The sequence below is a fragment of the Eublepharis macularius genome, chromosome 1 (assembly GCF_028583425.1).
Source record: "Eublepharis macularius isolate TG4126 chromosome 1, MPM_Emac_v1.0, whole genome shotgun sequence".
NCBI lineage: Eukaryota > Metazoa > Chordata > Lepidosauria > Squamata > Eublepharidae > Eublepharis > Eublepharis macularius.
This window is the reverse complement of record NC_072790.1, coordinates 211593409-211619237: the sequence shown is the minus strand read 5'-3', so window position 1 is coordinate 211619237 and position 25829 is coordinate 211593409. Positions and strand designations below refer to the sequence as shown.

Below are 25829 nucleotides of genomic sequence, written 5' to 3'. Positions count from 1 at the left end.
CACACAGTGAAGACTGTTGTGGTGGCAGCTGCTGCCAAAGCAACATTTTTAAAAAATTGCACAGCCAGTTAGAAACCCTGTTAGGCAAAAGCCCCATCTGGTTTCACCCACTTTCTAAAAATACTTGGTGGGAACCAGAAAAGGTGTCAGTGCCCATGGGCACCACATTGGGGAACCCTGCTCTAATGTAACACTGTTGACTTCCTGATCTCCCAAAACTTTAAATTTTGCATGTGTCCTTTCTGTTTCCCTCCGTAGGTTTGTTGGAATGGATTTCACGGAAGCCTATTCTGACAGATGTTCAGCTGTAGGGCTTGCAGCTAGAGAAGGGAATGTCAAATGTTTGAAGAAGCTAATCAAACAGGGATACAGTGTTGATGTTCCTGATAACAGGGGCTGGATGGCAATTCATGAAGCAGCCTTTTATAACAAAAGTGACTGTCTGAAGCTCTTACTTGGAGCTGGTAAGGAAAAATTGTATCTTGTCTTAGAATGCCACTGTAAAGTAGAGAAGCACATTTTTTACATTCTTGAGGGTGGTCTGGTGTTCCAGTTCTTGGGTTTGGAGCATTGCAGTTCCTTAAAATTTGGTCGGTGTAAAAGTGCTTGCCATTAAATGCATTATTAGCAAGGTGCACATGTGCTTGGATGGTATGAGGTTATTAATTGGGGGAGATGGAAAATGATTTTATTTAGCAGTGCATTCAATTAATGTTGGGGAGGGCAGGGATCCAATCCAATCAAATAAATAAATAAATAATGTTACTATTGATAATTTCTGTAGTGATTTTAAATTGAAGTTTTTATGTCTGCGGTAAGCCGCCTTGAGAGCTGTAGGATAGAAAGGTGGCTAACAAATGTATTTTCATAAATAAATAAATATATTTCTTGAAAGATCCCCTTAAGAGGCAGAGTGTCAGTGGACTTTTGCGTTTCCAAGATGCGAATGGAATATCAGTTGGTGTAACGTGTCAGCTAAGAGTGAGCTACAAATTGGCAAATCCCCAATTTAAATCTTCACTTTGCCATGATCTTACTAGGTAATTTAAAGCAGGATGGTTTCTCCCAACAACCTACTTGAAATATGTTGATGATCATAGCGACCTACTGAGTTAAAATAATTACACCAAGATGATGTCTGTTTTGCTGCCTACCCAGCTTTGAATATAATTTATCAGGGCTTGTATAAGAGTTGGGGTACTCGATCTGTCCACAGAACCTCAAGTTCTTCCTTTGCAGTGAGGGATGTGGTAAGGCTGTAAGAGAATTCTTGATCTGTCAGTTTTCTGCACAGTTCTTTCTTCAGTTGGATGAAGCTGCAAATCTTCTAAAGACGTGTAGCAAGAATTAACTAATTCTACCACTAAGAGATGTTGCTTCCAGTAAATCAAGGAAAATCTCCTTTGCCTTTTGGTAAAAAAAATAGTAAGAGTAGATATGTAGCAGGCCTGCCATTGGCGTAAATTGTATGAAGTAGGTGCCGTACCGTGGAATCCTTTGCCCTTCACTCTTTTGAACTTCATCGGATAATGGAATCCCCTTTCCTGCTGCCACCTACTTCTCTGGTCAACTGTTTTCTATACAGAACCCTAAGAATGAACTTTCCCAAGGTCAGAAAGGACTGATGGGGGGAGGACAGTGCAGCAAAAGCCTGTGACTGGTGTCACCTTCCACTGATGGATCGCTGGATCCAGCCCTAAGTTTGCAGCACATTTGAGACTCTGGTTCAAGACGATTGCAAACTGTATTATGCCCTGAAATATTTTTATCACTCCCCACACCTCTTTTTTGTACTATATGTCCTGCTAACCTGATAAAGACTCCTGTGGAGCTCACATTCTGCTGTTCATCCTGTTCATCCTGCTGTTGCTTGTGAAAGGGAAAAATGATCAATGAGCTGGACTCTCCAGCCAGAGGATGGCAAGCTTCTTTCTTGCCATGTGTAACCAAACAAAATTGAACTAGATTCAGTGCAAATGCCATTCTCTCACTGCTTCTGTTTCTAAAGAAATTTTGCAAGGGTAATCTTCATTCTATTATCCCCAGCACCCTCAGATGACTACATCAGAGCAAAGACATTTGAGGGCACTTGTCCGTTGCACCTTTCTGCAAGTCAGGGAAGTTTGGAATGTGTTGCTGTTCTTTTGAAATCTGGAGCTAATTCGAATGAAGTTACTAAAGATGCAAACACACCATTGTTTTTAGGTGAGTAACTCATTCTGAAGTTAAGCATCTATTATATTAATTTTCCATAGGAAGCCGTTCCATCTTTCTCTGCGTTAGTTGTAGGCCCTAAAGTAAAACAACTGTGAATGTTTCACGTTGGATGTCTTATAATCTATTATAGCAATAAAATGGCAAATAATGCAAATTGTCAAATTTAACTGTAAAAAAAAGCGATATTTGTCCATTCTGTTGTTATGGAGATTTAACTGCACCCCTTTCTTTAGGCAAGTTTTGCACAGTCTTTGGTTACTAAAGCAAATGGAACAACTGTTTACTTATTTTAACAGATCTTGGCTTCTAAAATAGGTATGAACCTGAAAGTCAAGAGGTTTATAATTTGTCAAAAATCTGATTTAAAAGCAAGATCCAATCAGATACCGTGGGAGATCTTTTGCTATTCTTTTGTTACAAAAGTACATTTCACAACCATTTTTAAAACACAACATTCCTCAAAAATCTTAAAGAGTGTAGTTGGGAAGTTTAAGGTAGACAGTGCCCATCTAAGGTTATTCATAGAAAATATAGCCAGCTTTCAAGTATACACGTCATTTTTACTTGTTCAAGCCACAGAACACATCTACAAGAACTTAAAATTGACCAATCAGTTTGAACAGTAGAATTGTGGAGTCTAGTTTTAATCTATTCCACATTTCGTCCAAATTTTTATCCAAACTTTCTTTGCAGGACATAGAAGGTAGTGTTAGTGAATTTTGAGTTTTGATCAAATTTATTGTAGAGTGTGTGTATATATATATATATATATATATATATATATATATATAAACAAGTAGAGAATTCATTCTGACTTCTGTGGTGGGTGAAAAACAGTTGAAAATGGTGGTGATTAACTTGAATATATGTGACATTTGATAACAATAATGGTTTTTACCTCTGTTTGAAGCTGTTGAAAATGGACACATTGATGTGATAAGGCTTCTACTTCACCATGGAGCAAATGTTAATGGGCCCCACTGTTGGTCTGAATGGAATTCTTTGCACCAGGCTTGTTTTCGGGTAATTTATAACTCCATAGTTTCATCCACATGAACAAAGTTTTGTTCTGTCTTTTTTAATGACAGCTTTGTACGGTCTCTGCTCGCTAGTCCTTTTTTCTGATTTATGTCAGGCTAGTACATAGAAGTCCATCTAAATGCAAATGATCATTCTGAATGTGGTGGGAGCTGCAGTGCAGTTTGAACAGTGAGAATTTTACCTATTAAAAATAGTTTCTTAAAACACATGCAATATATCAGACACAACATAGGGTCTCAATCAGACGTTAATTTACTTGAACTAAATTGCTTGTTGTGTCCCCTGTATGGGGAACCTCCAGAACAACTGGTTGATAAGCTTCAGGCATACTAGCTAGTATGTTTGCATTTTAGAGTTTTAGGCTGCATCCAGATGCTGTAATAAACCATGGCTTAAGTAGTAAACTCTGGTTAGTATAGACATTCAGTGCTATCTTTGTGTACTACAGTTCATACAAACTGTGGCTAGCAAACCCTTGCTTTGAATCTGTGCTTGCTTACCCATTAATCCTAGCTTGCTGGACTGTTTGCACTCAGAGGTCATAACTAACCAAGGTTTGATCACATTTTGGTTTATTGTGACTAATGAATGAAGCCTTAAGGTTTGTAACTGCGTTTGAGTACAAGCCAACCGATTTCGTAGTTCTTCATTAGAGTACAGTATGTCCTACTAGTTCCATGTAATATTCTAATCAAGGACTGATGGAATCTTAGCTAGGACCAATGAATGGAAGAAGCACTACAATTACAAAGCTGTAAAGATCCATTTTAATTTCTGAAGTAAAATCACTGTATTCCTGATTTGGCTGATTCAGACTTAGAGAAGGTACAGTATTTAGGTGGATTCCTCCAAGAATGGGAAGAATCATATAATAGCATGTTTCAGGTGGGTACCTATGTTGGTCTATAATAGAACAACAAGATTTGGATCCAGTAGCACCTTAAAGACCAACTAGATTTCCAGGGTATGAGCTTTCAAGAATCAGCGCTCCTCTGACTCTTGAAAGCTTATGTCCTGGAAATCTGGTTGGTGTTTAGGATGCTCCAGGACCCAAATCTTGCTCATATAGTGAAATTCTTTCCCATGTAGAAAACTCCTCTTCTGTGGAAAACTAGTATTTCAGGAAGGGAGGTCTTGTCTTTGTGCTGGATTTCCACATGCTGGGACATTTTTTATATGGGGCCAGTGTACTTCAGCATGCAATCCCCAACCTGCGTTCCTGAGGGAGGACTTTATTATGCTATGTGTTCTTTCTGAATCCTTTAATCAAAGGATCCGTATGGATAAAAGTCATGTAGGATGGGAGCTGTAGTAAGGAGGGGGATTGGATGAGACTGAGGGAAAACTGTCTGGATGCAATCCTCTGTGCATTACATAATTGACATCACATTCTGTGAATGGAAAACCTATATCTAATGCATCTCAGCCAGATATTTGTCAGACATTTTTAAAATATATAAACCTTTAAGTAAGACTCCTAGTATCCTTATCCAGATTATTTGGTAGGTGAGTTGCTGTTACAGATAGGCATAACTCCTAATGCCTTAAACTATGACAAGTTAAGCCAAGGTAGTTAGAGCCTCTTGCTGTTTGTTAGAAATTCTTTCATTGCTGTAATGGCATAAAGGCCACTGTAATGCTGTGCTTTCCCACTCCATTGGAGTGTCACGGAAAGAAGGCCGGGCAGTGTCTTCTCCACATGCTAGTTTTACTCCAGTTTCTGCAGAGATAATCCCACAGATAAGAGCCACAGCATAGGCTTGGGTCTTCCTGTGATAGCCTGGTGATGTAGGAACTCGCCACCATAGTGGCTTCTATGATGTCTTTGTTAATAACTTGTTCTTAGTTGATGGAGCAAGCATTTGTTCCATGTAGCTGTTGAAGAGCAGCTTACTGTTTCCCTGTCCTCTACCAACTGGTTTTGATTAGTCCCATTCTTGAAACACTTTCACTTACAGAAGAAACTTCTTGGTACCAGGTCTTCTGATCTCAAAACTTAGCTGCGAACCATTCGCTGGTTATGAAACGGTAACTAGTTAAGACAGTCAAGTCCTCTCCTGAGACTAAGCCCTTAGTTTTCATACAGGTTACTCTTATTTATTTTTGCCAACTGGCACAGACATTTAGAAGCCTCTGAAAAGAGCCAGTGGCAGTCAAAAATAATAGCTGTCTGAGTGCTGTATTGAATGAAATGTCTGTAGAGATTTCAAACATGAATACATAAATTGATGCCAATTCTTTTGCTCTGAAAACAATTACCTTTTTCTTCCTCATCAGAACTATCCTGAGATACTGAAATTACTCCTTGACGAAGGAGCCAGTGTAGAATCAGAGGATGACTTTGGGATCACACCTTTATTCATTGCTTCACAATATGGAAATCTGGAATGCTTAAGGACACTTATATCTTATGGTAACTATCAGTTAAAGGGTGGAAACTGGGGAGGGGGGCGAACACAAATGATGGCAGGTGGAGTATTTTTCCTTGAACACAAACTACTTCAGCTTCTGATAAAGACAGAGTAATGAGCTAGGCTGGCTTGGGAAACTTGACTGTGTAAGTCAGTTGTTCGTTTCCATTAGAATCCCAGGTATCCTTGACTTTGACTCCCTTTAATGTCTCAGTCTGTATGCTGCTTATGATCTTACAGTCCACAGAGAGTTCTTGCTTTCAGTGGAACCAATGACCCATCCCAGGTAACTTTTTTTCAGACTTTGCAAGCAATTAAATTTGTTGGATGTTTAAAAGGAGGGGAAAAAAAGAAGAGGTAGATAAATGCATAAATTGCTTACTTCTGATTAGATCAACTGAATGGTGAGAGACATTTTCCTGGTAGCCATCAAATCTTGGAGAAGGGGTAATCTGTTCAAATGAGAGGAAAGAACAGGGAGAGTGTGGGAGGGAAAGGTCTCACTCATGATCTAATGTGGTGTAGTGGATCCACTATCCCACAGGAGAGTCTCTGCCCCTGTCTATGTTGTACCTGTATATTTGTAAATAAAGCAAATATCATAAAAATACACTCTCATCCAAGCTCACGAGGTTTTTTCCTGGAAATTTTAACTGCTCTGGGATGTGAGGAGCATGCTACAGTGGGATTAAATATGAATAAATGAGCAGAGGGTTGTATCTACGAATGTGTATAATCTGCCTTCAAACTGTTTGTGCACATGAATTGAAAATAGCTTGGAAATATAAATCCTAGTCATTATTATGCTGAACTGGGTGCCTTCTCCTTTCGCAAAGCATACAGATCAGCATGAGTAAGCATATTGTCCTGAAATGTACCAGCTATTTCAAAATGGACAATTAATCTTGGACCACTCATCACACCCACAGCTAAAGCTCTGCATTTCTTGCTTAATATAGGGAAAAACATAGCAAGTGGCTAAATTCCTGCCCTTCCTCAGGCAGGTGGTTCTTGTTATTGTCATCCTTTTGCCAAATGGGTTGCTTGTGCCACAGTCAGTTATGTACCAAGTAAAAAATAAAATATAATAAATATGTTAATCCCATTTAATAAAAATCTGGAGGGAAGTGGTGGCTCTACCTTATAGTATACCTTCATCTTAAGACAACTTTTGTGTTAATTTTTTAAGGGACTTCAAAAGAGCCTCACTGTATCTAAAATGATTCACAGGTGAAATTTTTTTGAGCGATGTTTTTTATTTTGTAGGGTCTTTTTACTCCACATATGGCTTCTGCTCCTATGGACAGCCAACTGTGGGAACATTGTAAGATCCTTACAGCTTTCTTGTCTATCCACATAGAGGTTTGACGGTCTGGGGAAAGAAGGAAAAATTTAGGGAATTTTTTTCCCCCCAGAGACTCCCCAAGTTTTTCCAATGGAAAAAGGAGAAGATTTTGAAAAGCACTGAACACTCCTATAATTTTTTTAAAGAAACAAAATGCTTTTTAAGACAAGGTTTTACTCAAATGTATAGCACTCAATTTATTGCTGATGAAAAAGTGGGACATTTTTGAGAGTACTGAAAAAAGATGAAATACATTTTTTCCCCTTTTGGAATTAGTGAAATGTTCTAAAATAGCATATGGTGTAGCAGCTTACAGCTTTCTCTTGCTTTAATATTTTGTGTACTTGCAATCTTGCTTGTGGAAAACGAAGGCATTTTGTATTTCTAAATTCCCTACATACGCCAATTAATACAATTTTATGTGCTAAGTTATAAATGAGTCATTTAATGATGTTAAAGCAACACAATTGATTTATGTTTGATAGGAAAGTATTACATGTATTTCAGCTCCCCCCTCCAATTTCCATTCTTTAAAAAAACACACACACACCTTATTCCCCCACCCCCAATGGCTTCAGAGTTTCCAGAAATTTACATCTCTGCTTTTGAGAGATGTGTGGCCAACTGTCTTATATAGCTATGGATAGGGCTGTGATCAACTGTGCCTTTCAAAAATAAAAAAGGGTCAACAGCTGTTTACACCAAGAAGAGGGTGCACCTTTAGCACTTTTGACTTCAACAGATTGATCAGCTTGCTAACTAACCGCCACATCTCTGATGATAGATGCTAGACAGACAAAAGGAAATACTTTCTGCAATGTGCAGTTAACATTTGCAGATGATTACTACAAGGCATCGTGATAGTACAAAGCTTTGCTTTAAAAAAATCAAATGAGTATAGAATTGCTCTACTAAACAGAGAATTAATGTTCTGAAGCCGCATACTCTGCTTCTCAGGGCAGAACCAGATGAGATGCTGGGAGTTCCACAAATGAATGTCTATATATTTTCCTTAATGGAATAAATATTAAATCATGAAAACAACATTTGGAACAGGAAGCTTAAATCCCTCTTTGTACTGCGGTTTTTATCAGAATCAAGGCCTTGTGCACATGACCTGTGGGGGACTTTGTGTACTGAACTCCCCCTGTCTGGTGAAGTTCTCTCATCCAATAGGGATTAAGGGGAATATCTCTCACTGGTCTGTTCGTAAACTTCAAATTACATCTGGCTGAACAGTGTTGATCTTTTGAGAAGGACTTTACAAAAGTCAAAAGTTGCAATAATTTAATGGCAGGAATATTTGTGACATATAGAGTTAACTAGTCAAAGCGATCTTCCTTTTTACTTTTAAAATTCTCTATCAGGAGCAAACGTCAATTGTCAGGCCAAAGATCGGGCCACACCATTATTTATTGCTGCGCAAGAGGGCCATGGCAGATGTGTGGAATTGTTGTTATCAAAGGGAGCAGACCCAAACCTCTATTGTAACGAAGAGGAATGGCAGTTGCCCATCCATGCTGCAGCACAAATGGGGCACCTCAAGTAGGTTTTAAGGGACTGCTGATAGCTTTTTTGTTAACTGGCATGCATTTGAATGGGTAATGTTGAAGGGAGCAACTAATGGCAGCTTTGGAGGAGGAGGCTGGGGGCATTGAAGAGGAGAGTGCTCAAGAGTCACGGCTTTTCAACCAGGGGTGTCAAGCATTTTAGTGGGCTGGAGGGCATCACCAGTGCAGTTGATCATGACCTACAGACCTAACTTTTCAACAAAATCTGTCAATTTTATATGAAATTGACATCGAGCTATGAGCTCCACTTCAGTTAGATCCTAAAACTGGAAAATCTAGAAATTGCTCTTAGAAAACTAACTGCTCCTAAACCCATTTGCTTTACTAGGCCCTGGAAACCTCAGAAGCAAGCTTATCTGTCCTTGTATTCCTAGACTTGAAGGCAGATGTAATATTTGTGTGGCTTTGGTTGCTGTAGGTTACACTGAAGATACCCCCTGCCAAAGAGTTTGATATGGTTCCCATTTCTTATGTTGGATATCACTATTGCAAATAAAGGAATGTATGCTTGGGTTGGATGATGGGTGGTTCAGAGTCACATTCTCAGTATACGTAGCCAGCAATGTGAACCAACAAGTGGTATATCAACTTTAAGATTTATAAAACATTTTAAAGAAGCCGTCAGAATGTGATTAATATAATCTCATTCTCAAGTGATGTCAAAGCGTTTACACAAACACTCCTGGCAATCCTAAATCTTTATGACCACAGAAACATTGTAGAAAGATGGTTCTGTAACTTTAAACACACTCATGCCTCTCCAGAGTCTCAATAATGTAATATGGAAAGAGTTTCCTTCTCTTATAAACAAGTACTGTCCTTCCCATTCCCAACAGGGTTCACTCTGGGTTCTTCCAAATAGAGGTTACACATGGGAGACTGAACCTTAAAAATGGCTTGCTGTTTTGTCACAAGGATATTTGTATATATACATTCATTTGTGAACGTTGGATGCTGTTTCAGTGCAGTTCCCCCTCATTAGCTTGCTCGCTAGGCAAAGCAAAGATCACCTTTTAGTGCAATTATAACTAGTGCCCTAGAGACTGTTTTTAAAAGATGGTGTAGAATGGTCCTTTGGTTCAAAGGGACTTGAAAGCTCCATCTCTTGCACAGTCAACTTCTCACATAGCCTTCTGTCTTGGGCTTGCCTTTAGGACTTTATTTCATTTTTCTTAAAAATACAGAAGCTACCATCTAGTTGTGTTTTGTCTAATTGACTGGCGGGATCTGTCCAGGTGGTCTTGGGCAGAGCAATGTCTTTCCCCAGACCTGCTTGAGATGCTTTGAGGTGAACATTCCAGAGGTTGAACCCAGGACTTTTTGCATGCAAATCATGTATTCTCCCTCTGAGTTGCAGTGCCTCTCATTTGTTTGACTGGGAGGATGCAGTAGGTCAAATGGTTGATGGAGCAAAAGAAAAATGTTTCTATTAAAACTTCTAGTAAATATAAATCTAAAATATCTTGTTAAAATGCAAATAGAGTAGCTAAAACGTAAAAAGGGTAAAATAAAAAAAATCAGTGATTTTCTTCACACCCAGTCATTAAAGATTAAACCGTGACTGCTGTTTAATTTACTGTAGCAAAGATTAAGAGACATTAAAATATTAAGTGACATTTATGATCTGTGTTAATATGTAAAGCTCTGTAGGAAAGATCTTGTCTGTACACAGGAAGTTTGTATTAACTCACAGTTCTGTATTATCTGCAGTATTTTGCGCTTCCTTATACCAGTTACTGATCGGCTTTGTGGCACTGCTGAAGGCAAAATGAGCCCCATCTATTCAGCCATATATGGTGGACGTGAAGATTGCTTGGAGCTGTTACTTGAGGAAGGTTACAGCCCAGATGCACAAGCTTGTCTGTTCTATGGCCACAGATCACCCATGTCTTTGGCTTTCACCAAGGGGTATGTATATTGCTTTTGTCTGGTACAGAGTGCTGTGGGAAGTAGTGAAGGAGAGATCAACATCATAGGATAATATTACTCTAGTGTCAGTGATTTTACAAGCTTGCTACCTTCAGGCAGAAATGTTCTTGGACTCAGGGCAACTGGGGAAGCTGCCCTGGGCCCCACAGTTGGGATCCATGCTGGGAGGCCCCTGAGAGCTGAACTGCCCTCTGGAAGCCTCCCTCACTACCCAGTTCATTGCTGCCATGTGTACTGCTGGATATTCAGGCAGTGAATGGCTGATATGAGCTGGAGATTGTGAAGGGAGAGCCTCTCCTCTAACTGGCTGTATGATGAGAGGGCCCCACCACTGCCCAGCTGATTGCACTGTTAGCCCACATATGCTCTTCCTTTTTTAAAGCTAAAGAGTCTATTGATGGAAAGCCAGGAGGAGAGAACAGAGGTGGGAGGTATTAGAGGCCCGTTTATGGAACCTTTCTGAGATGGTGGCCGCAGTGCTGTGTGGCCCGTTAACCCTTTGCCAGGTCTGCTAGCAAATGGCTGAGTTGGAGGTGGGGAAGAAATCAGTCTCTGGGTGGGAAAGTTTGGGAAGCTTCACTCTTCTTTCCTAGTACTTCAGTTAGGAATTCTCATCTCCTGGGTCTAGCAAAAATGGTCTGTAAGGGGATAACACCTGAAGCAATGATTGGGGAGGGCACAAGTCCCATGTGAATGTGCCTTTTGGCCATCATACAAGTAGATTTTTAAAAAAAACATTGATTTGCTTTTCCTTCTCAAGCCACTAAAAAAATAGTAAGCTCTTTTATGATGTATCCCAGTTCTGGATCATATCTAGGCACTAAAGAACCTAGTTGAAATCTCTCTGGGGAAGCTCTACTCTTTGAAGAAGAAGCATGTAGAAAACACATTTAGGTAATTGCCTCACTTTCAAAGATCTTATCAGCAATCTCCTGAGAACTTGACATGATTTTGAGTTGAGTATATAAAATAGCGTAGTTTATTTTCCATATCCTTTTTGCCTCAAATTGCTGTCTTATTCTTTCCTCATTTTCATCTCTTGCTTCCTTGTTCTTAAAACTAAAGAGTGTGCTGCAAAGTGGGGTACCTAAAACAACTTTGCACTTTGCTGATGTGAATTAGGGAATTGATTTGATTGGGTCATGGGAACATATTTTCTAGCGTGGCTTCTGTACAGAAAAACAGCTTTGTGAGGTCTGAATGTCAAGGGACACTGTATTGAGCTCACAAATGACTTTTGTGTTTCTTGGACTCATTCTTGGGGGCTGTTTTTCTATTACACTAAAATAGTACATGCAAGTAATTTTAAAAAAAATTGGGAGACTGCGTGGGAACAACAAAGAAGAAATGTGTGGATGTGTAGATAACATTGTAGAAAATATCATTTAAAGAAACATGTTGCAATAGCTGCTTATCATGGCAAATTTTTCTCTGGTTATTGTGGTAGAGATATTTTAATTGATTTAGAGAGGGATTTTGTGTTTTTATATTTGTACTTGTGAAGTTGTTTAGCTGACAGTCAGAATGCCTCTCCCCCTGTCCCTCGGGAAATAAGGTGTCACAATAAACAGTGCAGAGGGTTTATAGAGTCTCTGTTCCTTAATGGCTTTTGAAAATTAGTGATGTTTTACTTCCTGGTCTGAGCATTTGCCATTGAGTACATCACAGCAGGTATGTATTCCTTGGCAGACAAAGTTGGTGTAAAAGAGATTTCCCCAAAGTGGAACATTTTGACAGAAGCTGTATTAAATTAACAAATCTTACATTTGTTCATTATTGCAGGTTGAAATTTAATCTCATTCTTCTGAAATACGGGATTAGTCTTCATGAAGCTGATCTAGGCCTCTGTCTGTTCCATGAAAAGTTCTCTTTATTTCAGTATTTCTTGAAGAGGGGCTGCAAGCTTCCTTGTAACCGACATATGAAAGAATTTCATGCAGTTGATATACAAGACCGATACAAAAAGTGGCTGCCATCTCTCCTGCTTGCTGGATTTAATCCTGTGAATCTCCTCTGCCAGTCATGGTAAGGAAGATGACACATACACATGCATGTGTGTGTAAATGTAATACAAGTCTTTATTTAAGTACTGTATTTAAATCCCACTCTTCTACAGGAGTACCATGAATGGTATAAAAGAATAACAATACATAACTGTTTGCAGTAGTAAAGTAATGTTAAAGCCCCAACTAAGATTGGTAATAAAACGACAAAACAAGAAAGCTGCAGTAAAAACTCCAACTATAAATAATAAACCTAGCAGAGTTCAAAATTAAAGCAGAAGAAAAACAGCAGCATTTTTTAAAAAGAATGCCCAGATGTGGGCTAGGCTCAGAACAGTGAGGTGCTGGGTTCAGCTATATTCAATGATCCTCTGGAATAAGACAGTCATTGCCACCCATGCTACATACATACATACATACATACATACGTACATGCATACATACATACATATGTGGAAGGGGTTTTTCCTAGTTGTGACTTCAGAGTCTGGAACCACTTGCCCCAGAAACCCCTCACTGATGGCTTTCAACATCATTCTTCCCTCCTCTATTTTATCCTCATAACAACTCTGTGAGGTGTTATAATAGACAATTTAGCATCCGGGACATTGGGGACCACTTTTTCCTGATTAGCACGATACCTCTCTTTGTCCAAGGTGGGAAAGCCTCCCTGAATCCTCCTCCTCTTCCTGTATATATTGTGAGAGATTTTGTCTCACCTCATGGACTTCCATGGACACCTTTCCATGATTTCTGTCACAGAGGCTTAATCTACATACCCACATGCAAGCCGTAATAGCTGGCCATACTGAATAGGGAAAGTTAGTTTTACACTAGCATTCTTTTTTCTGTCTTCTACAAGAAAATGCTGTGAATGGAATCTGCTGCAATAAAATGTAAATTTTAACTTTTCTAGAATATTTGTCTAAAAGCCTAATCATTGCATATTGGGAAAATGCTTCGGATTGGGTGATTCTGCTAGTAAAACAAAATAACTATTTCCAGTATGAGGCAGGCTAGGCTGAGTCCTCTAGCAGGCTTCCATTGTGGAACTGGGATTTGAATCTGGGTCTCAGTAGATCATAGTCCAATACTCTGACCACTACACCACCACATACAGTTGTCTTTTCTTCATTTATTCTATGCAAGTACATAGAGAAGAGCAGACTAGCTTATTTGAAGCTGTGAGTCACTTCATATAGGCAGAGGCAATCCTGGATTCTTGAATGTTGAGGATGTGCATGGGTGGCTGGTAGAACCCAGCAAGCAGGACTGCAAATACCCACCCACCCCCACGCCTCAGTACTCTGGAACAAGGTTTTAAGGCATGCAGTTGAAAGCATCTTGCAGATCAGGTTCCAATTCTCTTCTTTGATTCTGTTGTTTGGAGAACGTAGGCCATTCAAGTATCCTAAAACAGGGATTTCCTCAGCTCTGGGACGTGGGTCATCCCAGAGAACTAACATGCCATTGTTGTCCATAAAGTCTGCTGCAATCTCTTGATTCAGTCAACTTGCACTGAAGGAAACTTCTTGGGGAGGGAGTTCCATAATTATAGCACCATGACTGAGAAGTCTTTCTTGGGTTGCACACATCTAGCTTCATAATGTGACAGGCACTCAAAGCAGGGCCTCAGATGATGACTACTAGTAGGGTAGGTTTGTGTGGAAATTGGTGGTCCTTAAGAAATGCTATTCTTAAAGGTCCTCAGTGCCCCCAAACAAATTGGGAGCCAGTGTAGATGAGCCAAACCTGGAGTGATATGGTCCTTATGACCCATTCCAGTCACTGACTGTGAATTGTGACATTGGCTTGGCCTCCTTTCCAGGCTGTATCCAGACCAACTACCTATGTTCCCCCTCCAGCCTTTGAAGCCTGACCCTGTCAGCACTCGGAACATGGTTTCTGACCGGGGGTAACATAAATCCTATGATCCAAGTAAATAACTCTGGTTAATAACTAAGCTGGTTTGCTGTTCCAGTCCGTTCCTGAATGTTGAAGGGAATAGCAATCCTATGCTGTACTCCAACAGTGGTGGTGGGGGAGGGGGGGAGTATGGACGCCCTCCGCTCCTTTCCTCTGCAGTTTTTCAGCTATGCTATGATGTTGTCAGAAAAAGAGGGCAGCCGTGCTGTTCTGTGGCAAAGTTGAAAACCAAAAGCCATGTAATACTTTTTATCAAGATCAGTATGACAGAACTGTGCAAGTTTCTGAGTTCTTCAGAACTCTTTATCAGGCTGGATGTTAGAAACACAAAAATGGGATTGGGGGAGAGACCTGAATCTTTCAGGCCATGATAAGAAAGCCTTGTTGACTGCCGCATGTAGAATGCCTGTAGGGTACTTAGCTGACTTCACTTGGCATAGGTTCTGATACAGCTTTAACCAGGTTTTTGGGAACCAATTTCAACTTTTAGTTTAAGATAACAGTGATAGGTGTGGACATAGATGCTGGTGAAATGCTCAATTATGTGTAGGAATAATTCAAATGGGAGGGGGTAGGGAAGATCACAGGCCATTTCTGATCTCTTAACTATGATTAAGAGATGGAGAAAAATTACATCTGTGATAGTAGCTAACACTGGTTATCATTAATCATGGGTAGGGCCAGCTGTGTGAGAGATGAACCGATCTGGGAAGGGGACATCCAGTCTTGTGAAGTGTTGTGCTTCAGACGGAATGGAGACATAAGTAAACTTGAAGTAGTAAAATAATTAAAGGATCTGCAAGGACTTGTGGTGGGGGGGGGGAAATGTGTCTCTCTTTTTTTCTCTTTTATTCTTCCTCCTCCACTGTTCCCTGTTTCTCTTCCCTGGCAGCCCCCATAGCCCTTTTCCTGCTTCCTTCTTCTCTACCTACCTTCCTACATACCTACCAGCCCCCCTACTTTTATCTGCTCCCCTGTCTTCAGTTGTCCCTCCATTCTTCCCCTGGCAGCCTCTTCCCAGGAAAATTCTGGCCCAGTTGTACAATGACTTCTGCCAGGCCTGTCCCCACCAAGCCCGCCTCCATCAGGCACAAGATGAGGGATGGGGGCAAGACCCTTTCCAGGGCTGTTTTAGACTCTTAAGTCCACCCTGCCAGTGGCTTTGCTTTACAGAACCCAAGGCTTTCGAAGGCTCAGTAATACTGTCGTGGTTCCCCAGCAACCTCCGAAAAGGCCACTGAGATCTCAGGGAGTATTCTTTTCTTAAAGTTACAATCATGGTTTCTATTACTTGCAAAGTTTTAATCCCCTGATTTTTCACTGTAACCAAACTATAAGAGATCTTAGGTCTCTTATAGTGCAATCCTATGGTGAGTCACTCCAGTCTTAAGCCCATTGAAGTCAGTGGACATAGTCTGGAGTAACTGTCCATAGGATTGCACTGCTAGTGTAACGCAAAGTACCGGATAGCTTTACTTATATTTGGTAAAAGGACAGGATGGTCAATGTGTCGAGGTGGTGTGACTGTGCGATAAAAGGGGGATCCTTTGTTCTAACATAAGATGGCTGCTTTTATTTTTTTAAAGTGGAAATACAGTTTATTTAGAATTTTCAGCATTTCCCCCCAGCTCTGTTTCAGATTTCTGCTTGTTTTCAAATTCCTTTCTCAGTCTTTGGCGCCTCCCTCTCCCCCTGAACAAACCAGTCAACTCCACCCTCCAGGGTGCAGCAGCCATCCAATCACCACGCGCTTCGCTTAGCCATCTGGCCCCCACTTCCCTTATATTGAGGCTTGTATTTTAAACCACAGCACAACATTACACACGAGGTTACAAAAGCACCGTGATCCTACCAACAAGTACTCTGGTGCTATTACTGCATCGCATACGTGGGCAGCTTGAGAAGAGTGGTGGTGCGCAAGGTTAGGGTTGGATTGGTGTTTGAACCAGGAACTTCCCTCTGATTGCCTGTTTTTAGTATGGAAAAAATGCTGTTGCACTGGATTAGAATTTCCCCTCTCCCATGAAAGAGGTTAAGTTGCAGCAATACGTGGATTTCCTCCGTTTTGTTCTGTTGTCATTTCACAGACTCTGACTTCTCTCTGTTTTGATTTAAATTGGGAAGTTTCTAAAGGTGAATTTTGGAAAGGGTGTATGTTTACGACAGTGTTCAGTTTGTGCCTTTCTCCCTTTACATGTTACTGATGCATTACTGAGCGTATGCAGTTTGAGTAACTCATAGGACAGAAAGGACAGGACAACTGCATCTGGATCCCTTTCTGCTCTGTGATTTAGTCAAGGTGTATCTGTGCTAGAAAGCAAGAGTAACCTCTAAAAGAGGGAGAACATGCGATGTGAACTAAAATCTGCAAAACACTGTGCACATGCAGAGATGTGAACAGAGTCGAAGGAAAAAGCAAAGAATGGTGAATTGCTAATGGTGCCTGTCCAGAAACAAGACCAGGTCTTGGAACCCAAAATCCAGGAAGAAATTTGGATGGCAAGAATTTTATGGGCACCTCTAGTAAATAACCATGAAAATTTTAACTTCTGTGGCCTTTGTAAGGCAACATAATTGTTTGTTTTGCAGAAGGACAGGATAAGTGGAACTAATTGCATTCTTGGATAGAAAAGAAACAGAAAAACAAAATGCTTTGATCCTAATAGGCTCTGATGTTTGTGTCTTTTTGCCTTTCTACTGTTCCTTCAGAAGTTGAATGCTAGACGTACAGCATGATTAGATCAACAGATAAATGAAGAACATGCTGAAGACTACCGTTTGGGTATATCTGATCTGTACATAGGATTAAGAATTTTTATTTATTTATTAAAATACTTATACCCATTCTTTCCCAATGACCCAAGGTGGCTGACAATACACAATTAAGCAATCAATCCCCCAAATCCACCCCCCCCCAATAAAAACTTCAATCTTACAAACCCCGTTGATACTTTTCTATAAACACTTTGTATTTTTTTTTCATTCCTAGGATTTGCTCTGCGAACAATGATGCCCTGAATTTTCTGTTAGAATTCACTGATTGGAAGAGACTTCCTTGGGATGTGCAACAGATCCTTTCAGAGCATGAAAGAACCTCTGCATGGGTACCTTGTAGTCACTTCGGTAAGCCAACTTGCAGCTCATTGAAGGGAAGGCAGATCTACTTGGCAGAGCCTTGGGAAGTGCAAGTCTTGGAAGCTACTGAAATGGTGTCTTGTTGGGAAGAGCCAATCACAAAATGTACATTTGTACAAAAATTACAGCATCTTGGAGCGTTTTTGCAGTGCTCAGGTGCTTTGCTGAATAGCAGAATTTGAGTCCTTTGGCACCTTAGAGACCAACAAGATTTTCAAGGTATAAACTTTCAAGAGTTAGAGCTCTTTTCTTCAGATATCCCAAATCCACTCTGAAGAAGGGCGTTTTGACTCTCAAAAGCTTCTACCCTGGAAATCCTGTCGGTCTTTAAGATGCTGCTAGACTGAAATCCTCCTGTTCTACTGTAGACCAACATGGCTACCTACCTGAAACTTTCCTCTGTTATTTTCCCAAGGATCCCCCCTTTTTAACTTGCCCTAAAGGGGAAAACATAGACAGTTGCCTCAGTTTTAACTTGGAAGAGGAAACAGCAGCTTTGATGCAGGGGAAAGAGGTAATGCCATGCTGCTTTCCAGCCAGGGTAAGGATGTTTGTGCATATAACGTGAAGGAGGAGGAGCAAATGGAAAAGGCTGCCGGTGCTGTCATTTTCTCATCCATAGCACAGGTGCATGGTGTGTCACTGCCTCCTTCACATGAAAGTGGGGAGAAGCTGCTGCAGAGCATTCAGACAAGGATAAAAAAACCATTACAGCAGCACTGGGATATTGCTACTCGGAGAGTGGTTGATTGTTCCTATGAAAGGTTACCAATGGGCCTGAGTGACCTTCTACCTGCCTTTAAACTTAATCACCTCTGTATATGCTGTTTAATAGTGTAAACAATTGGGGAGCCCACAAGGACTTGCTCCCTTTTCCTGTTTCCTTTTCCCCCTTTCCACCCACCCAGCCTACCTTTAACCACTCTCCCCCCACTTTCCTGAGAATACTGTGGCCCAGTTGCATGGTGGGGAATTGTGGCAATCAACCCCAAAGTTCCATCTCTTTTCCAAGACTCTGAACCAATCCTGTGGATTCTACTGTAAAGCAAGCCTTGCAAACTGGCTAGCCAGTCAGAGCCCCTGGAACGTTCACTGGGTGGGAGTGAGATTAACCACCACAGCTTGAAAAAGGACAGGGATATTGCAGGGCATAAGGTGAGAGGGGCTTTTTATTTTGGGCTTTTTTTTGGTTAGGATAGAATAGGAATTTTGTTTTAAGGAAGTAAACAAGCACTCTGTGAAGGGCCTGTCCCATATTGAACTTTTCTGGTACTTGTTCAGAGACCACAGTCTCTGAAAGTTCAAAAGCGTGGCCTAGGACATGGGTAGAAGTCTGTCAGCTGTGTTAAAAAGGTTACAACTGAACCTTGAATGCTGAACAGCCCTGTCTCAGAAAAAGGCAACAGCTTCCCCCTCTGTGTTGTCAACTTAGACTTAGGTTCAGTCAGTTAACTCCCAGTGGGGTAAAAGCTTAACCTCTGGTGAGTGTAGTCGTGAGCCATTTGTACATTTGTTCTTACTGTTTATTCCACAAAAGCTTTTAAACTGTTTCTACAACTTATTTTTTGTAAATAAATCTTTGGGGATGGTTCTGTTCCATCTGTGCGCTGTCTGTCAGGTCAAAATAGCTGTGGGAAAGAGGTTTCTAATCACCTCACTATCAAGTACTGCATTAGTGGGGTGACAAATAAAAGCACGTCAGGTAACACAAAGCTACATACTACCATCCAGTTAATAAAAGCTTCTGTCTCCCCTTTCTATTGATACTGTGGTGGCTAGGGTTTAAGCAGAAGGAAAGGGGAGGCCAGAGATATTTATATGTATTCACTGCACTTTATACCCATTCTTCACAATGGGGACGGAAGTAGCTTACATCTTTCTCCTCCTCTCCACTTTATCCTCACAACAGCCTTGTGAGTTAGGTTAGGCTGAGTATGTGTGACTGGCCCAAGGTCACCCAGTGAGCTTCCACAGTAGAGTGGTGATTCAAAACAGATCCTAGTCTGAAACTCTAGCCACTACACAACCGTGGCTTTTATAGGGTAATTAGTGTTGAACTGTAGCAAGTTCCCAGTCCTATGTGAGTCAGGCAAGTTCATCAAGTCACCTGGCGGTTGCTGGTGGGCCTGGCCCTGTTGAGACCTCCCTCAGAGGCCAAAATAGCCCTAGAAAGAGCCCTGTGCTCTCTGTATGTCTTTTACTGATGGAAACCAAGGGGCTGAAATCCAGCAATACAGTTGTGGTTGCCTAGCAACATGCACAATGGCCACTGAGCTTCTTAAAGCTTCAGGTACTTTTCTATTATTTTCAGGTGTTTTTAACCCCCATGTATTTGTTTTGAGATTTCGGGTTCTTCTGGAAGCCTGGGGCTTATCTCAGGTTTGTAGAAAGATCTGTCATGGCTCCAGTCTCTGGATTTAAGTATCCACATATTTGGCCATCTCAAGAATTAACTAGCCAATAGCCAATCGAGAATCACTCACTGTTAAATTTATGAAAGAAACAGTGCAGTAGTGACATCTGACAGTACATAATTTTTCAGAAATCTAGAATAAACATTTTAAAACTAAAAAAAAAATAATTTTTAAAACTAGAAAGATCCCACATTCACGCAGGCATTATGCTCCATTAATAGAAATCTTTCAGTCAGTGTTAACTTTGGACAGGATCCAAGCTGCTGTTTTATGCATGTCCTGTTTAAAGCTAAGCAGCATTTTTAAAAGTGTAAAGTTAAACATGGGTTTAGATCTGCAAAGTTAGCCCTGAACAGGTCAAACAAAACTAATCTGTGTTCCATGATTCTGAGTGTGTAGGCAGGTCATCCACTGTCGACAGGCTAGCATTCTGTGGTTTCCTTCCTGCTCTCTCCCTGGTTAAGGCCCTGTTTGAGATAAATACACAAACATTTTTGTGATTTTTATTGCGTATCGTATCGTGCCTGGTACCTAACAGCTTCATTGAAGTTGGGGGGACTCGTCACCTAGGGCATGAAATCTTCAGATACAATATGCAGGAACCTTTGTGGAAATGAATTTGGGCAGTTATGGTTGGTCTTTATTCAGTCCAGTGAGCCTTTTTTATTTTATTTTTATTTATGTTATTTATAGTCCACCTTTCTCACTGAGACTCAAGGTGGATTACATAGTGTGAGATCAGTACAATCACTAGCGAGGACAAGGGTAGGCATTTCCACACAGTGTCAAGGACATTTCCATAAACAATGTCATAAGTTTACAGAGACATAGCATTAGCAAGGATCCAATACTGGTGAACAAGCTCTCTAAAGAATGCTAGTAACCAAAGCATATCTTGTGTTGGTACAACTTGTCACCCAACAGAAGGACCACCTGAACGTTGGTTGAGTGCTTTGGGTGCTGCAGTTGCAGAAGTTACTTTTTAATTTAATTTCTTTAAAAAAATACATTCTGCTTTTCTTTCCTCATCAGGGCCATCGAAGTGGCTAACAGATTAAAAACATATATAATAAAAGCAAATCTGATAAACCCTGAAAGCAAAGCTAAAATAAACATATAAAAACTGCAATTAAAACAGCAGGAAGGAACACCAAGTGAAACAAAATCCTCTTCACCTGCTGGCGGAAGACAGCAACAGAAGGGGATATAGATGAGTCTGTTGGGGGAAAGAGATCCAGATTTTGGGTACCATGACCGAGAAGGCCTTCTCCTAGGTTGCCAGCCACCTAATCTCAAGGTGGAGACACTCAAAGCAGGCCCTCAGAAGATGACTGTAGTGTCAGGTAAGTTTATAAGGGAGTAGGCAGTCCTTCAGGTATGCTAGTAGCAGGTTTATGTAGGCCTTTAAAGGTAATATCAGATTGAGTATTGAGGGCAACAAGATGCTGGACTATCTGTAGTTTGATCCAACAGGGATGTTCTTAGAGCTTGGTTGCAAACTTGGGGTGGGGGGTGGGGGTGCAGTTACCTCTGCTTCCTCCCATAGAGGCCAGTCTCTTTGCTTACCTGTTTTGTGAGGTGGCTACTCATGATGAGAGGGAGAGGGAGCTTTCTTATAACTGAGCTCTTAATAATTTAATTTCTATTTTTATTCTGACAGAATCCATCCCTTCCTTGTCTCACCTTTGCCGCCTGGAGATCCGATCACTTTTAACATGCGATCGTTTACGATCAGACCAGTTCATCCGGCAGTTACCATTGCCCGCCGGTCTACAGGATTACTTACTGTTCTTGGACATATTAAGAACATATGCTGTTTCACAGTCTTCCCTGACTTTGGGAGAAGTACATGAAGGAGATGCTCTGCCACCTCTAGACATTTCAGGAACTACAGAGAGAAGAGGAACTTAGAGCTGATGGAGGGTCAACAGAGTACCCATAAACTTCTGGTAGTTACGAGGAGCATGTCCTGGCTCTGTGCGGAAGTGGCTTCCATGGCAGAGAGGTCAATAATTGCTCATTATAGGAGACACTTAACTCTTTTTTAAAGAAACTAACTGCAATTCTAATCAGAGTTACAGCCTTGTAAGCCCACTGATTTCAGGGGACGTAGAAGGATGTAACTGGGCTTAGAGTTGCATCGTAATGAGCTTCAAATGATTACAACTTTTAATTGTAGTTTTTCCTGTAAACAGTTCAGTATTCCAGTTAATGAAAATAGAAATAATTACTACCACTGATCATTCCAAAATAAAGACCAACTTTTTTTTGCAACCATGTGGACACAGTTGTCTGTCTTTACAATCAAAAATGTAACTCATCCTGGCATTAATTTGAATATTACTACAATGACCTGAATTCTTCAGTGCAATTGACATTTCCAGTTTGTGTATCGGGAGCAGGACTAGGAAAAACTGGATCCCCTATAATCACTTTAGAGAAGAATCTAGTATGCGTGTGACTCCCTAAAGGAAAGGTGGCTTCTGGAGGCAGTAATGCAACTACATGTGGATAGAGCAGCGTGGGCATGGCTGTTTGCATGTTCTCTGTTTTGTTCTGTTCTGTTGGGTTTTGGTCCTGGCCGATGTTTACTGATGAGAAAAGGTAACCAATCACTCTTTGTCCCTTTGCAAAACATCATCTTTTCTTTAGTGGTGACACAATCATTTTAGTAGCTTGCTCTATAAAGTGACATATAGGCCCTGACCAAATCCTAAGCCATCTTTCCTCTTGAAAGGTTTTAGATGGGTAGCCGAGTTTGTCTGTAGTAGAGTGTAAGCTTTTAAAAGTTAGCGCTCCCTTCTTCAGACACGAGTAGGAATGGAAATCCTGAGCCTTTATATCCCAGCCAAAAGGTGGGTGGAAGGCATCAGCATGTAAAGGTACAATGCAGCTTGATCAGATGGGTTTGCTACAGCCTCCAGTTTGCAAGTTCTGAGCAAGGCTGTTAATGATAGGACATTTTGGAGGCTGTTAATTCTTAGGGGCACCATAAGTCGGAAGTGACATCACATAACACACACAGTATCTGAATTGCCATGAATACAGACCAGCAGCATAGTTCTATTTCAATGCAAACCCACAGGGCAGCACTTATGTCTAAAATAAAGGCGTTCTCAAACACTAGTGAAGTTTTAAAAAGAAAGAAAGAGTTGTGAGAGGGCTCACGAAGTGCTTGCCCACTAGTATCCCAGCACTTTGTCTTCTCTCTTTCATTTTTCTCTCCCTCTGCTTTGCTCCAACACCTTTTCTCTTTGGTTTCTTTCTTTGCTTTGCTCCAGCACAATGTTATTCTCACATGATTTTGCTTTTGCTGCCAGCCTCTTCCCTTATACCAGCTGCTCCATTTCCTTGATGCTCAATTGAGAAAAAGGGGCAGCTGCTGTTCTAGGAATCCCATTGCTCCTCCTCCTCATTGGTTTCTGTTTTATTTCCTGTTACGTTACCATAGGAGGAGTTAATGGAGTTCTGCAGCTTTCAGAGTAGCGGTCACAGCCTTGAAAGTAGGTGCTGGGAAGGGATGGGAAAGGAGGCAACAGTGCTGATTGGTAGGGCATTGCCTGCTTTGCTGAGAGACAGTCATCTGGCCACATTGGCATGCTATATGACTTTAGAGTTCAGAAATAGCAGTGTGGTAGGTTTATATCCAATGCAAACAGGTTTGGAGAATCAGTTGTGTCCTTTCTTTCCCACAGTGATGGAGGAGGTAATGCCTATGTATGGAGAATTTTGGTCAGGTTCACTGCAGTATAAATCTGCATGGAGCGCTAGTTCTGACTTCTGTGGTGGGTGCGAAACCACATTTTCACAAAGGAGGTAATTGAGTTGAATGCAGTTAGCATATTTGATAACAATAATGATTTTCAGACCTTGGTTTGCAGCTGTTGAAAGAAAATACATTGATGTGGTAGATGTGGTAAGACTTGTACTTCACCATGCCAAAAACACCTGCCATTTTTCTTGCGGGAACTTGTTATCAGGTATTTTATGAATCCATAATTTCATTTCCATACAAATAATTTTCTGTCTCGATCTTTCTTTAAAATGACAGATTTGTGTAGTATTCTTCACTTGCTATTCCTTTTTTCCGGTTTATGACAGGCTAGCCCAGAGAAGTCTGTCTAAATGCAAATATTGCTGGAACTGCAGTTCAGGTTGAGAATTTTAGGTATTAAAAATACGGCGCACATTTTAAGAAATTATCAACCTTAACACAGGCAATAAATTGGACATTAATTTACTTGTGTCCCAGTGCACGGGAGCCTCCAAGACTATAGGCAAATAAGCTTCATACTATAAAACACCATCTAGACAGTTTTAGGCTATATCTGGACACTGTAACAAACCGTAGTTGGTACAACTAATAGTCAGTTTCCAGCTAGAGGTGTGAGTTGGCAATTTTATTGTCTCTGGTCTGGAAGGTCATTAGCATTTCTAAAGGCTGGTGGGGCAGGGCTGAAGAACTTTTGGCTCCTCTCCTCCTGAGAGAGATGAATTTAAAAAAAAAACCTAAAGGAGAAGGTTTTGCACTGTCCAAACCTCCAAATTCAAATGCATTTCTCTACAATCACAATAAACTACAATTCACACTAGTGTGATTAACCCACCATTGCAAACAATAGTTTTGAATTTTCAGTGGTGTGCCTAACAATCAGACTTGTTTTGTTAGATAGTTACAACAAATGAATGGAGACTAGCCAGGGTTTGATCACCTTTGTTTATTGTGACTTCTGAATGCATCTGTAATGTCTGTGGTTTTGTAAGTACAGGTCCCCCCACTTCCTAGTTCTTTATTCTTTGTTAGAGTGCTCTGTGTCCTAGATGAGTCGAAACTTGTTTGTAATCAAGGTCTTCCATTGGCTCACATCAGCAAATGGAAGAAGCGCTGTCATTACAAAGGTGCAAATATTTGCATAAGCTCATTGTGGCAAATGATCAAAATTGTGTGTGTGTCTTTTTTAATTAAACTTTTATTGGGAAAGTATTCAACAGGTCCAGTTACAACAAAGAAAACAGTAAAGTTTGCAAAATACAAAACATAATTACAATTATAGGTTTGTATACAATATTCTTAAATTGTTAGGTACAATGTTTTAGCAACTAAGTGTCAAGGATGCTCTGATATATTGGATTTGAAGGGTATAAGTCATTGCTAGCAATAAATTCAAAAAAAGGTTCCCATTTTTCATAGAAAGATGATGTTCCTGTATGTAGCATATTTTGTTGTATATTATATGTTATTTTTTCGGTTATAAATTGATCCCACACTTTTGTGAGCCATTGGTCTGTGGTGGAAGGTAGCTGTTTATTCCATTTTGTTGCTATTAAAGTTTTAGCCATTACCAATAAACTATTTTTTAATTCTCGTCTTATTGTTGGTCTATTGACGTCTTGCCAGTAATCTAAACAGATTATTAAGGGCTTTAAGCATATTTTATAGCCTGTTATTTGTTCGATTTGGTAAAGAATTTCTTTCCAAAATTTCTTAATTGTAGGATATTGCCACCAACAGTGTGCATATGAACCAATTGCACCACAGTTACTCCAACAGATATGTGAATTAGTGGGATATATTGTTGATAATTTGTTAGGTGTAAGATACCAACGTGTCATGATTTTAAACGTTTGAAGTTTCGTGTTTATTGTTTGGGAATTAAGTGTGTTTGAAGACCAAATTTTCTTCCATTGTTCTTGTGAGATATTTATTTTACAATCTTGTTGCCATTTATTTTGGTAGTTATATAATGTAGGTTTGCTGTGGCTTATAACAATTTTATATATTTTGGAAATGGTTCCTTTTTATTTTTATTACTTAAATTTCTTCAAATTTAGTTCTT

General features: G+C 40.3%; 1 protein-coding gene across 2 annotated transcripts in view; it reads left to right on the top strand.

The window, feature by feature from the left end:
* ASB3 (ankyrin repeat and SOCS box containing 3) overlaps positions 1-22908 on the top strand; it is a 46519-nt gene extending 23611 nt beyond the window's left edge. For both annotated transcript variants that reach the window (XM_054986492.1, XM_054986483.1), the window contains exons 2-10: positions 259-464; positions 2047-2205; positions 3128-3240; positions 5536-5671; positions 8382-8559; positions 10296-10493; positions 12297-12539; positions 17433-17566; positions 21653-22908. In XM_054986492.1, coding sequence (XP_054842467.1) covers positions 269-464; positions 2047-2205; positions 3128-3240; positions 5536-5671; positions 8382-8559; positions 10296-10493; positions 12297-12539; positions 17433-17566; positions 21653-21903 — 1608 coding nt within the window. In that variant the 5' untranslated portion in view covers positions 259-268 and the 3' untranslated portion in view covers positions 21904-22908. The remainder of the gene's footprint in view (positions 1-258; positions 465-2046; positions 2206-3127; positions 3241-5535; positions 5672-8381; positions 8560-10295; positions 10494-12296; positions 12540-17432; positions 17567-21652) is intronic.
* Positions 22909-25829: the final 2921 nt, after the last annotated feature.